Source organism: Cajanus cajan, chromosome 2 (genome assembly GCF_000230855.2).
Source record: "Cajanus cajan strain Asha chromosome 2, NIPB_CcT2T_4, whole genome shotgun sequence".
NCBI classification, from domain to species: Eukaryota; Viridiplantae; Streptophyta; class Magnoliopsida; order Fabales; family Fabaceae; genus Cajanus; species Cajanus cajan.
In genome coordinates this window covers 63,072,926-63,088,722 of record NC_138518.1, presented here as the reverse complement: position 1 = coordinate 63,088,722, position 15,797 = coordinate 63,072,926, and the positions used below count along the sequence as shown (strand labels likewise).

At 28.3% G+C, this 15,797-nt stretch overlaps 1 protein-coding gene across 2 annotated transcripts; it reads left to right on the top strand.

The window, feature by feature from the left end:
* Positions 1-3,045, top strand: LOC145954442 (callose synthase 3-like). Of its 2 annotated transcripts, XR_014431645.1 has the most exons (5): positions 1-157; positions 242-342; positions 603-727; positions 804-897; positions 1,048-3,045. XR_014431645.1 is itself a non-coding variant. In XM_083068630.1 (4 exons), the coding sequence occupies exons 1-4, from the start codon at positions 58-60 to the stop codon at positions 817-819; spliced, it is 342 nt and encodes a 113-aa protein (XP_082924756.1). In that variant the 5' UTR covers positions 1-57; the 3' UTR covers positions 820-3,045. The 2 variants fall into 2 exon arrangements, 1 of the variants encoding a protein (XP_082924756.1); XM_083068630.1 differs by having other exon boundaries at positions 804-3,045.
* Positions 3,046-15,797: the final 12,752 nt, after the last annotated feature.

The window sequence follows — 15,797 nt, the reverse complement described above, 5'->3', positions numbered from 1 at the left end:
AATCGGTCGAGGGGAGGCGCGGGACCATCTTCGGAGGCGCCGCAGCTCAGGCGGATCATGCGGACACAGACTGCGGGGAATTTGGGAGAGTCTTTCATTGACAGTGAGGTCGTGCCTTCGTCTCTCATCGAGATTCATCCCAGGGTTGCTTATCTCTGTATGTTTCTTTCTTCTCTTTCTATTTCTTTCTTTCCTTTTTTGTTATCCGAATTTCTTATGACAGTGTTTGTTGATCTTGTAGGCCGTTTTTACGCCTTTGAGAAAGCGCATAGGTTGGATCCCAATTCAAGTGGTCGTGGTGTTCGCCAATTCAAAACCGCTCTTCTTCAACGTCTTGAAAGAGTAACCATTCTCTTACTTCATTTCTTTATGCTTCTGCCGTATACATTTTTCACTCGATCTGGTTCATATATAGCTTACTGTGATGTCTTTTGATGAAACCGAGTTTATACATTGATGATTTGAAAAATGCATGTGGTACACTTCAGTTGTGTTGTGTGTTCTTTGCTGTCTATTGAAATTTGACAGTCCTGTGTGTTAATTTAAATTATTTTATGCTATGTCTCTGATTTTTTTGGGTCAATTTGTTCCATGGTCGTTAGGAAAATGATCCAACTCTGAAGGGAAGGGTAAAGAAAAGTGATGCTCGTGAGATGCAGAGTTTTTATCAGCATTACTACAAAAAGTACATCCAAGCTTTACAAAATGCTGCTGATAAAGCTGACCGGTAGATTCTCCAGATAATTTTCTTTTTGATATGTTGTCCAGCTATTGTGTGACTAATAGTTTGTCTCTTCTTTCAGGGCACAATTTACCTAGGCATATCAAACAGCTAATGTTCTTTTTGAGGTTTTGAAGGCTGTTAACATGACACAATCTATGGAAGTTGATCGTGAGGTTATTTTCAATGGCTCCTAAGACGTCATCCTCCAATTGGGTTCCCCTGCTATGTGAACCTTTATTGTTTATGCACATTTGTACAACTTGCCAGGTTTTACATGCTTTTACATTACACACATGATTGATTTGCCATTGCCATTGTTATAGATTTTGGAGACCCAAGATAAAGTTGCTGAGAAAACAGAGATCTTAGTCCCTTACAAAATTCTTCCTCTTGATCCTGATAGTGCTAACCAGGCGATAATGAGATTCCCCGAGGCATGATATTTAGTTCCACCCATTGTAATTCTGACCTTTTTACTTTTAATGAAAATACTTATTCAGAAACTGTGAGGTTAATTTTCTATTTTAATACATATTTTAAGTTTTTTTAAACAAAAATATGAGTAATTGAATTGAACTTGTTTACAGTTTAATCTTGGAAGGCTGATTCAGTCTGTTGTGCCCAGTTTAATACATAAATTTGAATGCTTCTTTGAACTTGTAGAAATGCACTTTGTATACTTTGGGCTTTGGAGGGAAGAGAAGCTTGTTATACTTAATGTTTTCAAGTTGTAGTGTTAATCTGCCTTGTAATTTCTTTTGTTGATAAGATAGTGTTAATCTAGGAAGAGGAAGAGGATGAGGTTGGAGGGTGCGTTTAGGGGCTTGGTGGTGTTCCCTCTGCTGTTGTAACGCACCAGCTTTATGGTTTTGGAGGTGTCGCGTGGAGATGCCATGTTTTGAGGTTTCATGCGTTGTACTTTAATTTGTAGGTTTTAATGTTGTTGTTTATAGTATTGGTGATTTGGTTGGAACAACATGGGAGCACCAGCCCGCTGGATAAGGAAAAATGTGTGTTTTGGAGGGTTTAATTGAGTTAAGGGGTGTGAGAAGATTCATATATTTAGAGAAAGGGAATCCCATAGGTATTTAGAGAGAGACAACCACTTGAATCACGTCACAACGATTCCAACTAAAGTAGTAACATCCACTCCAAGTCTTAATTACGAAGTTGAGTTACATGTCATATTTTGAGAAGGAATTTTACTGTTTATAATTTATCAGATTCAAACATAAATATGTTTAAAACTTCATATCAAATAATAATATTGAATAATTTTTTTTTAATATGAAATACTTGTGTTACACTAGTGAATATTAAATAACTGTTTATTTTTTAAATAAAAAGATGTATAGGATAAGAAATTTAGAGCTAAAGTAATGATTAAAAAAATAGTTAGGTATTAGTAATAACATATGTAAAATTTTCTCTCCTATTTTACTCATAATAAGAATCAATTTAGAAATATTTTTTAGAGTTTTTTTACTAAATATATTATTTATTTTTAAGGTGGTTCATGTTTTGGTATCTCTTTTACAGCATTGCTTGCAAAGCTACATGATTTATTGATTTGATTTGTTGATTTTCTCTGTCAAAATTTACATCACGGTAACAAATAACAATATTTAGTCACCATTCCATATTCAAACAGTTTCCATGCAAAAACAAAATCAAATAGCTAGTTCTGTGGTTTTAGAGCAGCTAGCATTACATTATCATCTTTAAATTCTAATTAAAGTCAATGTCTATTCCCATTAATTTCATGAAAACAAATGTTAAAATATCTAAACAATATGTTGTGCTTCGCTGACCTGCCATGATTATCAGGTTCAGTGCCCCCATCCCCACTAACACACCATGTGATTAGATTAGAAAGATACAAAACATTAATTGTTCTTATTCTTTTCAGCTAATTGGATCTTCAATTGTGGAAAAATTTATGATCTTAAGAAAAAATGATTATTTTTTTTTATTTTATTCAGTTCCTATGCATATTCAGTTCCTATTTTATTCAGTTAATTATTTTAAATTTTAATGTATATTTGAAATGTGCTTTTATATTCTTCATTGGATCTTTTATATTCACTTTTCATACTTGAATTTCAGGATCCTGACCATTCTGTTGATGATGCTCTTGATGACATAGCAGAAGACCCTTAATTAAGCTTCTTTATTTTACTTGTTTCAGGATATTTTATTGTATTTGACTATTACTTTGTTCAAGTTTAAACGTTTTATGATATTATTGTGTTTTTAGCATACTATATTGACATACTTATATTTTATTTAGTTTTCACTATAATATAAATTTTCTTTGATAAGATTTTGTCTTTTAGTATGTTCTAGTTTATTATTATAAATTGTGTAATAAATATATTATTAATTTCATATTCGTTAACAGGTATAAATTTATAATAAAAAAAATTAAAAAATACTGGTATATTTTAGCGACCGAAATAGCGACTGAAATTATTTGTAGCTAATTCAAGTTATTAGCGACCGAAATAGTGACCAAAATAATTGGTAGCTATTTCAAATTTTTAGCGACCGAAATAGTGACCGATTTTATCCGTACCTATTTTAGTTTTTTAGCGACCGAAATAGCGACCGATTTTATCCGTACCTATTTCAGTTTTTTAGCGACTGAAATAGCGACCGATTTTATCCGTAGCTATTTCAGTTTTTTAGCGACCGATTTAGCGACTGATTTATAAAATGTTTTTTATTAAATAAATACAAAAACTAGCGACGGAAATTGCTACCAAAAAATTCGGTCGCAAAATTGGTCTCCAAAAGTTAGGAGACAAAAATGTTAGCGACGGATTTTTATTGGCTAGCGACTGATTTTTCGGTCGCTAAATTGCGACGGAAAAAATTTCGGTCGCTATTTGAAATAGCGACTAGGGTTTTAGCGACGGATTTTTTCGGTCGCTATTTCGGTCGCTGAATGAAATAGCGACTGAATTTACCTAAATAGCGACCGATTTTGGTGGTCGCTAAAACTTGATTTTTTTGTAGTGTGTGCAAAAAATTCAAATTGATCCGAACCGATCCATAACCGATCCGATCCATATTGAAAAATCCGATCTATTTTGAAAAAAAATCCGAACCGAACCACTTTATAAAACCGGTTCAGTTATCCGATCCATTTTTACAAAGTGGATCGGTTCGGTTCGGTTTGGTTTTCTAAAAAAACTGATCCATATATGAGTAAAAAAGTGGATAACTGCACCGCACCGAACCGATCCAATTTCAAAAAAACCGATCCATATTTTAAAAAAACCAAACCGATCCACTTTATAAAAAATGGATCGGTTAACCGATCCACTTTTATAAAACGGTTCGGTTCGGTTTGGATCGATTTTTTGAAAAAACCGATCCATGAACACCCCTACGCCTCATCCTTGACCTAGTTATCACTCCCCAGCAAAGCCTCTATAATAGTTACTCACCAACGACGTTGGCTCAGACTTCAGACAGAAAAAATGTAGGTTGGGATATACATGGCAACATATGCGTCGAACGTAACTAACGTAAGTTAAAATGGCATCTCCCTAGTCCCTATTGTTCTCATTTTTTAAAATTTATTTTAATAGTTTTTAAAAATATTTTTTATATAATGGTATATTTTTGTCCATTAAATTTTTGAGCAAATTAGGTTACCCTATTCCAAGAAATAAAAGTATTATATTGTCTTCTCTTTTAATATTAAAATTATTATATCAAAATTTACTATTAACGATAACTATTTAATAATAATAAATTAATTAACTATATTTTATTATATAATAAAAATATTAATGACTAATAAATAATAATCACTAAGAATATATTTACACTAAAATAAATTTTACTATTAGTAATAATTATTTAATGATAATAAACTAATTGTCTCTATTTGATTATCTAATAAAAATATTAATGGTTAATAAATAATAGTTATTAAAAATATATTTATAAGAGCGTAATTTTTAATTCATTTTATTGAGAAAAAAAATTAAGTCTTACATTAATAAAAAATAAGATAATTAAAAAGTATATAAGTGGATAATAACTTTTACCTTATATGTTAATTTTGTAGGTTGAATTCTAAAATGTTATAATTCGAGGATAACCCTCACCTTATAAGTCTACATTGACACTGAAGTAAAAAATGTCACAAAAATTCATACATTTTTTTTAGTCATTATAAGGATTTATGCGTACAATAGCTAATGTAAAAATATTGGTAAAATATTTTGCGACCATTTTTATTGCTACTAAATATAATATTAAATATCACTAAAAGTCTATTTTATTGTATTGAATATATAATCTAATCCATATAACTTATCATCATTAATATAAATTAAACTCTCATCTCCTAACAAATGTAAATATTACACTTTTAAGATATAAGTACTATATTAATTTTCTTTTATCATATAATTTAGAGTATTTAACTTAAAAATTTTAATTTAATTATTCATAAAAATATTTTTTTAATTAAAATATATTTTAAAATATTTTTAATTTATTATCAGTCATTTACTTAATTAAAAATTGTATAATATATAATTAAATTTCAATTAATTTATTAAAACAATAAAGAAAATAGGAACTATAAAATAAATTATATATATATATATATATATATATATAAATACACACATATATGCCTTTATATTTAATTCTATATATACGTTTATACGTAGAATATAAATTAAATTAACACACAAGTATTAAATTTTGTAATAATTATATTGTATTTAATAATATATACATATTTTTAGTAAATATATAAAAGTATAATAAAATCAAATGTAAGTATTGATAGTATTTAATCAATGTAGTTAGTGTAATATTTTAATATATACACATTCAAACAAAATAATATTTTTATTATACAGTATTAATTATATATTTAAAGGTAAATTATATTATATATAGATATTTATATAATCTTATAGCCTTACACATTAATTATTAATTATAATCTTTATAATAAACTGTGTGTAAGAATAATTTTCCAAATATTAATTTATCTTGTTTTTTGTTAACTATTTTATTTTTCAAGCATGAACTCAACTTGTTAACTATTTCGTTTTAATCTCTTGTTAGACCAAAGAAAAGTATAGCTATGCTAAGCTGCAATTTGTTAGAATGAGTATTACAATTCAAACTAGTCATTTCATTTTAGTTTCTTGTTTGACTAAAAGTAACACAGTCACACTAAGTTACAGTTCATTAGACAGGGACTTATGAATTTCCAGAAATTGGACATCTGCTCCTAGCATAACATTATAAATTTTAATATCATGTTAAAAATACTTTACTCTAAAAAAATGAGTTTGAAAAAGAAACTAATATTTTGGTACATAAAAATATATTTTTTATCAGTAAAAAAAGTTATTTGAAAGTGTGTTTCACAAAATCAACTTATAATAATTAGTTGAAAATTTACAAGTTAAGAACTGAAAAACTAAAAGTTAAAAAAATTAAATGAGTAAGCTGAGAGTGTTTAATGATATTAAGTTTTTTTTTTACAATACATTAAGTAAATTAGTAGAAAAAATTTAAATGATTTGTTTAGTTATTTGATTATAATTAACTATAATTATTTATGTGTGTGTTTATATATGAGTGTTTATAGAATTATATATATATATATATATATATATATATAGAGAGAGAGAGAGAGAGAATTTTAAGTAAATTAGCTAGTGAGATACTTAAAAAGAAAAAATTTAATTGAGAAAGTATAAGTTATATATAAAATAGTCGAAGTAGCTTATAAAAATAAGTTACAAAATGCTAAATAAACTATTTTATTAAACAAATTTTATTAAATTAATCTATAAAATAGTCAAATTTATTCATAAATTTTTTAGTAATGTTATATGTAAATAAAAATTGTACAAAACTATTTTTTTTTCTTCATCATGAATAATATCTCTTCATGATAAATAAAATGATAAAGAGAATGACACAAAAGTTATGAATAAGTTGTTGATTTATTGTACATGTAACATTATTCTAAATTTTTATAATAACTTATCAAATCCACTCTAATAAGTCTCATTAAAAAATATTTCTGATTACATTTAATTTTTTTTAATAAATATTGTATTTTTTTATTATTAAAAATAATGTATTTAAATTCAAATTACTGTAACTCAAGTCTTTTTTTGAATATTTAATACAATTATATACTTAAAAACACAAACCTTAAACTATACCGATGGATTAAATTAAAACAATTTCGTGTTGATTAATGTGATTAACCGTAATTGTATTTAGTTGAAGTAAAATATCTTAATATTATTTGTTATTTATTTTTTAGAATCTGAATTATAAAGTAAACATACATGTTGTCTTGTCAATCGCCGCCCATTAGACATTAGGTATTCTTAGCTAAACAAATGTATATTTTTTTGGCCATAGTCAAGTTACCCTTATTTTTCTGAGAAAGTAGTCATCATTTTTGACTATGTAGGTTAAATAACACGTTTTAATTTATTTTCTCCACTTCCCAATCTGAACTGGAACAGCAGGAGTAGTGTGCGGGTCAGAAAAGAATAAAGAACAAGCCTCACCTTTTTGCAGCAAAAATATATTGATCCATGATTCATGAGTAATAACTTGACACTGCTACACTAATGTTCATACATGCTTCCCATTCATCCAACGGGCTGTCAGAATGAAACCTTAATTTTGGGTCAGGAAACCGTTTTCTAGGAGGGAAGATTAACTTTCCTTACACTTATTTTATTTAATATTTCATTTTTCTTTATCAATTTTTAATAATTTAATCATCGGAATTATAATTCTTAATACATAGAATAAATTTGCAATTTTTTTAAAATTTTAAAAATTATTTAATATTTCATTTCATTAATTTAAATTAATTTAATTAACTTGACGAACTAATGACATGAAATATTAAATAATTTTTATATTTTTTAAAAATTTGTAAATTTAATTTATGTATTAAAAACGGTAATTTCAACAATTGAATTGTTAAAATTTAATATGAAACATGAGTTATTAAATGAAATAAATTTAGGTAAATTAACGATCACTTCTCTCTGTTATATTTCTGAAAACAAAGATTAAGGATAAAAAAAATGTGTTGCATACATGCTGTGTAAAATAAATTTTTCGTACGAATATCAAATTAAAAATAATTATATAGAATTAATTTTTACAATAATTATTTTAGAAATCTCCCAAAGAATCATTTTAATTATTTATTGATTAACAGTATAAATTTATATTTTAGACCGTGATAAATGAAAATTTTCTCTTGTTTTAAGGAAAAATATAAAAATCTGATTGACAGGATAATATAATTTAGATATAGGGAATGCATAATGTCCATCAACCGTGAAGTTAGAAAGAGGGAGCTCAAGTAACAGTTCAACATTTCAGGCATGATATCTGCCCCACTTGAAAGCGAAAACGACATATCATATATTTGTTCAACTTTTGTCAGAATAAAATTAATAATTATTCATTTTACGAAAGCTCTAAAAAATTAATAGAAGTACAATTTTTTTTTCAAATAAAATGAATCTCCCACTAAATTCATCGCATATTTGAGTAAACTATTAATTAATTTTATTCTTTTATATATTATTCTTCTCTTAACAGATATTTAAAACAATAAAATTATATATGTAATTTGAAAAATAAGGAAACTTGACAAATATGTTAATTTAGATACGATACTTGTTATATGGCACAAGACCTGGGAAGTAGTTAGTTTCAGATGGGTTGGTTTTTTGAAACCAATAAAAAATTGAGTTTCTTCATGATCCATACACTTTGTGGAATCAACAATATTGGTAGTGACCAATTCTAATAATATGATTTCTTAATTTTGTCATTTATATTAGAAAAGTCTGATTCCACCATTAATAGTGGTACAACTAGATATATAGACATGTCACGATCTTGATATGCATTACTAAGTCACATGTGGAGTTAACTCATTGGCTATCCTCAAGAAATCACGTAACTTTTTCAGGTGTTTAATTAAGGATTGTAACACTTGACACCCTATCTTACTCAATCACTAACTAAGGACTTAGAGGAAACATCAACATACCTTAAAACTCACTTTAATAGTCACACTTACTCAACAAGGATTTTCCAACAATGACCTACCCGAGCACCACTCTAAGATTCCCTTGTGGGATCTTCAATTTTTAAAACAATTTTCTCTCCTAAAGTCCTAAGTTAGCCAACATGTATTAATGTTCTATTGCATTATCAACATTCACACCTCATCATACATCATCTATATGCATCACATCCAGTCAATACATATATAGATAAACAACATCATACACATATTCAACATGCATGTGCTCATCATCATCTAACACCATGAAGATCTACATATTTCATATTCAATCAACATACATAGAACTACAGTCATCATACTTCATACAACATGCAATAAAATGCATACATCTACTCATGTTCATCATACAACATTCCAAAACACACCTATCATCCAAGCATCTCGCGTCTGGTGCAACATACCTCGCGTCCGATGCCATCGAAGTAGGGAACTTTTTGTCTCGCTCACACCCAACGCCATGCAAACCGCACCCCACGTGACCAAGGTGGAAATCCCTTGGAACCTCACGCCTAGTGTGACAAACCCACGTCCGACCTCATATCAAGTAGGGAGCCTCTACTTGACTCTCGCCCAACATCACTTTAATGGCACTTGACGTCGTTCTGGCAGGAAGTCTTTGTCTTGATCACGCTTGGTGTCACCCAACTAGGACCTAATGTCACTAAGTTAGAGGCCTTCCTACATTATCACGTCCAACGTCATTCGTCATTCAAACTGTCTGACGTCATCCCAACCCAAGATGAGTCTCTTTCTTCATGTTTGGTGCAATAAAGGTGCACCTGATGTGACACCATAAATCTGCACTTGTAGATCATGAAAATTGTCTCCAAGACCTAAAATACAGGAATCCAACACATGCATTGCATCTAGCAACTCATAAATATCATATAAGATTCAAAATCAAGCTAAAATAGCACATGTAACCACAAATTAGAGAAATCACCAATCCCCTTTCCACAAGACCAACCACTTGAGTTCAACTTACCAACCCCAAATTCATGCAACTTCAACGCTTAAATGCAAGCAATCTGCAATCCATTTAACATGTACAACTCAACCATCCATTAAAACACTCTTAACTTCCCTTACCTCAACAATCACACCAAGAGGATGAGGAAAAGAGAACAAAGGAATTGAGCTTTTCGAAGAACTTCAAACGGAACAAGGGTAGATTCAAGCTTCTAAACTTGAATCAAAACACACAAGAAGGAATTAGGGATTTCGAGGAAAGAATCATTCAATCAAGAGAAGGTTTAGGAAGAAGAAGATTCATGAACTTAGAATACTTCTCTACAAAACTTATCTCTAGAATATGAAGAAAAGAGTTTATGAGACTTGATTCTCAACAGAAACTTCTCTCAAGGTCAATTGGACCTCCAACTAGACCTTCACAACTCACCCAATGCAACCTTAGTACAATGTTAGATAATCCATAATCAACCGATTATTACATCGGGTAAGTCGAATGACGATTCTTGAATTTATCGGGTTCATTAGATGAGTTCCTTGATTTGTCATAGAAGCGAGAAGGGAGTGACAAGGTAGGAAAGGGGAGTGACAAAGCAAGAGAGGGGGAGAAATAAATAGATGAAAATTAAAAGATTGTACCTTGAGAAGGTGAGATGATGATATGCATGGCGGGGAAATGAAATCATAGGAGGGAGGACCAGTTGCACTTAGCTGTTTTTAATATATTTTCAAATTGATGAGAATTTGTAACTCAATTATCTCTATCTGATTTCTTATCTTTTGCCTTTGGGTTTAACGAGTTTGGTCAGGCGATAACTTTTTATCAATCATATATAACATTCATTATGTTAATCTAGTGGCAAATGAGAATGACATTGACAAATATGTTAATCTAAAGAAGATATTCACTACATATAGAGCTGTCAAAACGGGCCAACCCGGCCCATGTGGGCCGGCCCACCTTGACCCACTTTAAAAACGAGCCAACCCAACCCGGCCCACTTGTAATTTTTTCAAAAAAAATTTGGCCCGGCCCGGCCCACCACGGGTTGGTGGGTTATACGGGCCAGCCCACCAGCCCACCAAAAATTAAAAAAAAATTATTAACAAAATTCAAAATTTTAAATTAATTATAAATTAACATAATAGTCATAAAATTAACATCATTAATAGTTATAAGTCATAATTCATCATACAAAATTAAATACAAATCATGATAAAAGTTTAAAATAAAAATTTTCAATATATCATCATACAAAATAAACTACAAATCATATTCAAATTTTTATTGAAAAAAAAAATGGTGGGTTGGTGGGCCACCCGGCCCACCACGGGTTTAGCCCGGGTGGGCCGGGTCAAAGTGGGCCGGGTTGAAATATACCCACCTACTATAAAACTTCAATTTTTTTTGGCCCGGCCCGGCCCGTTTTCAAGGTGGGCCGGATTGGCCCACGGGTCCCGGCCCACTTTGACAGCTCTAACTACATAGCACCTCATTGTATCAATCTAGTGACAAATAGGAATGACCTATAAATTAGAGAAAGAATGGAGATTATGATCCAATCAGATAAGGTTGTTTTTGAATAGTTGTTTGCACACACTATTATATGCAATTGAACATAAGTAAAAAAAAAATTTACTTTAAATGTGGTTTATATATAACAAAAATTCAAACATTAATTTCATAGTCTTGATGTGTTTGATAGAGAAGAAAGAAATTGAAAAAAAGAAGAAAAGAAAAAAAGATAAATAAGTAAAAAATAAAATAAATTTAGAAATTGTTTAATCAAAGGAAAACAAAAGAGAAATAACTAAAAATTAATTTTTAAGAGATTATTTAGTTTACAAAGAGAGGGAGACATTTAATATGGTCACATTTCCTCACCATTTACTCTCCCAAACGTTGAAGTTTTAAGTTGTAGATCTAAACCAAATTTTCAACATTTAAATTTTACTATTTCACACAAATTTTTTTATCTATTACACATACTTAAAAAAAATCATTTTTCCTTCACTTTGATCTTTTTCCTTCTCCATCAATTTTCCATCACAAATGTAAATATTTGTACCTTGTCCCATTTTCCCTTCCAATATATATTGATTTTGTTATGAAATCTCAATAAATTTTAGAATACATTAAAAAAGGACAAATGTCATAAGAAAACATCCAAGATTTAATTTTATGAATAATTAACCTTAGATTTAACTCATGATAATTCTCAAATGTGTGAAAGAATGTATTTGAGAAATCACCCCTTTTTTATGTTACCCTTTTTTATATATAAGTAAATATGTACCATGGATAATACTTGAATCCACCCCAATATTGACGGAGAATATCTAGTTTGTCTAAGTATGAGTATGAATATGCTGTCTTATATCCATATTGTTTTAAATTTCTAAAAACTTAATTTATTTTTTTTAAAAAAATTACTTAACATTTATATAATTCTTATTCTATTTTAAATTTATGTTAAATGAAACTTACCTAATATAATTTTATAATTACTATTTTATATTTTTTTTAAAAAATATTTAATTAATTTTTAACGAGTATAAGAGTATAAATATACTTGATATCCGATAATGACGAAAATGATAATATAAATTTCATATCTATCGAATATGGAGATAAGAACGAGTATAAGATATAAGAATTAAGACATGAATGAGAATAATGAAACTCATACTTATCTTATCCCATTGTCATTCCTACTTTTGGTTAAGTTTAATCATAATTTGTTGTTTTTAGTGGAACAATGGGTCCTCTAGAAGTAGCTAGGCCCAAGCACAAGGAAGGCCAACCCAACAGGTTGAGTCACTACCCTGCGGACTGATCAACTACTCAAACTCTATTATTGCTTTCATGTTTCAGTAGTACTTGGGCCCATGATGGTAGGCCTCATCCAGATACTATATACACTATATATCTCTTGTATCTTTAGTTTGTTGACATGTTGATGGTAATTCAGTGTTAAATTTCATTAGAATTCCCTTAACTTAGCCCTTATAACAAAATTTTCAATAATGTGCTTTCAATTATTACCTTGGATCGATTCATGTCTAAGAATAGTGTAAGCTTTTCATTTTAAATGACTTGTTTTAGTTATCTCAAATTTTTGCTATACTTTAAATTCATGACTCTTATTTTCAACATATTTTTAATCTATTAATATGAGAACATAATCAATGTAAACTAGCTAGAGATGACAAAAATGAAAGAGAAAGATAGCAGCATAAAAAAGAGAAATTGAGTTTGGCAGTCAGAAAAAGTTTGCACCTATACCATGATGAAGGACTAATTATGTCTAAGTTTTAAAATGTAATTAATTTTACTAAGTAGGATATGAATATTACCTTAAAAAAATTAGGAGATGAATATTTGAGTATTTTTAATAGATATCGATCTCCAATGTTACAGTTTGCGTATTGCAGTCGCCAGAGACGTGTCCTCAAACAAGAAGTGCAACAGTAAGACAACGTCACTGGATTAGCCAAATTCAGCACATCTCTGGAATGATGCTTATCAAAATATTAATAATTACACTAAATTATTATTAAATAATTGTCGTTTTCTTCTAATTTACTTGCTTCGTTATTTTTCTTCTAATGTGATGTAAACATGCGTAGGAACTCAAGTTAACGTCGAAACCTTGTATCAACAAAGATGTGAAGTCAAATAATAATTTAGTCATGTACGGAGATTCTCACCCAAGATTTGTTTTATTTATTTAAACATGATAATATGTTAAAGTTCAAACCTATGTCTATTTTTTTAGCAACCCGATTCTGTAAAAGGAGAACATTTTATACATAAATTAGAATAACTTTTTTTGAAAAAAAATCGTATTTATTTTTTAATGTTGTGTTTTATAATTATTTTAACTTTTTTTTTTTATCTCTTTTAATTTATAATTTTATTTTTATTTATAAATTAAATCATGATATTTTAAATATAAATAGTTAAAATGTTTTTATTAAAATATAAATTATTTATCACATATATATAAAATACAATGTATTTGATAAAAATACTCATTTATTATAAATTTTAATTTTATATATTTAAAATGTTTATTTATTATGATTTTTTAGTTATATAAAATAAAATTTTATCTTATACATTACACATGTTAAAGTACTAATTTTATATAAAAAATTTGAACTCCACAAAGTTAACTTTGCTCTTATATCTCTTCGTATACAGAGAAATTTGAGATTACGTTATTCTTGAAATAGTTTTGTATTTCTTTAATAGAAATTAAAACATTACTTAATCATTGATGATAAAATTTGTTTCAATTTTTTAAGGTTTACGATTTGAGTTGAACTTGAAATCGGTGCATAAGTATTTAATTTTAAATGATAGTAATGGAGATTTAGAATCAAAATCTACTTGAATTTAGTAATCCAACAACATTCAACATGTATGGATCAAAATCTTATGCTCAACGTGTATGAATTTGGGTTGTGAGCACAGTACTTTTAACTTTCATCATGTAATTTGCTGTTCTATACCTTATGCTTACAAAAGTATAAAAGAAACCTAAAAAAAAAAAACAAATGCAAAAGTTAAAAAAAAAAACAATTAAATTGAAAATAATTTAAAGAAAATATTTTAAAACTGCAAAAAACTGAATTATAATAAAAAGTTCATAATATAAATAAACTTGAAAGTAAATTCAGAAAACAATAATGGAAAATTAAAAAACCTGTAAAATTAAATTGCATAGATATGAAGAGAAATGGAGAAGACAAGAAAGAGATAGATGCAATTGAAAGTTGATTAAGATGTTAATTGAAATCAAAGTGAAATGCAAGAGTAAAAATGACTGAAAATGAAAACAAGAATGGAAATGAAAATCAGATAAAGTTCTTTGTAAAGCACACAATTTTAAATGTAAATCAAAAAGTAAGATAAACTTTGTAGAAATATTAACGACTTTAATTTAAAAATGGTTGAAAACACACTTAACTTGTTTGAATAAATTAATACACATTGATGTATGAGACGTTTAATATGCTTCAACAATGAAAAGTAAATTACAAAGTCTTATATATAGATTTATTTTTCTAATATTCAATGAATCTAATACAAATACATGTCAAATTGCCTATAACAAATTAATTAAGGTTTTTACATGAGTCTTATCTATGTGACATTAACAATTACTGATCATTTATTTTTTCCTGACTTGAAATACTTGAGTCATGTTTGAAATTATTCTATTTTTAACATTTAACAACTTAACAAATATCAGTCATTTTTTAACAACTTAAGAAGAATTAGTTAACGTTAATTGTTTTATTTATCATTATTTTTATTTGTGTTTTAAGTATTTTACCGTTACCAAACATTTAACTCAATTAAGTTAATAATTTAGTATTTAAAAGTGGTTTTGGGCCATATTTTGTGTTCTTGTAAAATGGTAGACATCAAGGCTGAATAATAATCAATTAAAGTGAGAAAACAAGAAGTCATATTTCTTTAGGACTGAGTCGAGCCCAGCATTGCAAACAGTAGCAAAAACACACAAAGTAAGGAATCATGAACTGGGCCAGGCCCACGTTCTTAAAACTAGACACAAATGAATTAAAAAATGCTTAAAGTTTGTTTTATGGTTGGAACACCGTTCAACTGTTTTTTTTTTTTTTCAAGGCAGAATCATAGAAGGAGGAGAAAGGATGGAATGGCATTCAATTTGATGAAACTAAAAATAAATAAACAATTATTGGAAGAGGAAGAATCGCCCACAATTATAAATGAAAATAGGTTAAAATATAGACTTAAATTTTGTTAAGTCGACTTGATATTGATTAAAAATATATGGTCTAAGTATATTCTATCTAGTTATTAAGACATTTTTAAAGGTTTAACTTTAGTTACATCAAAATATGACTTTATTGATAAGTTTATTTAAGGGTTTACCTTATAGGAATAATAATTTACCATTAAGATAAAAATCAAATTGTATA

Bases quoted from the DNA above. Each gene is read 5' to 3' on its own strand.
- LOC145954442 (XM_083068630.1), top strand. From the start codon at position 58: ATGCGGACACAGACTGCGGGGAATTTGGGAGAGTCTTTCATTGACAGT. The intron at 158-241 runs GTATGTTTCTTT...TTGATCTTGTAG, and splicing joins TCCCAGGGTTGCTTATCTCT to GCCGTTTTTACGCCTTTGAG. The intron at 343-602 runs GTAACCATTCTC...CATGGTCGTTAG, and splicing joins TTCTTCAACGTCTTGAAAGA to GAAAATGATCCAACTCTGAA.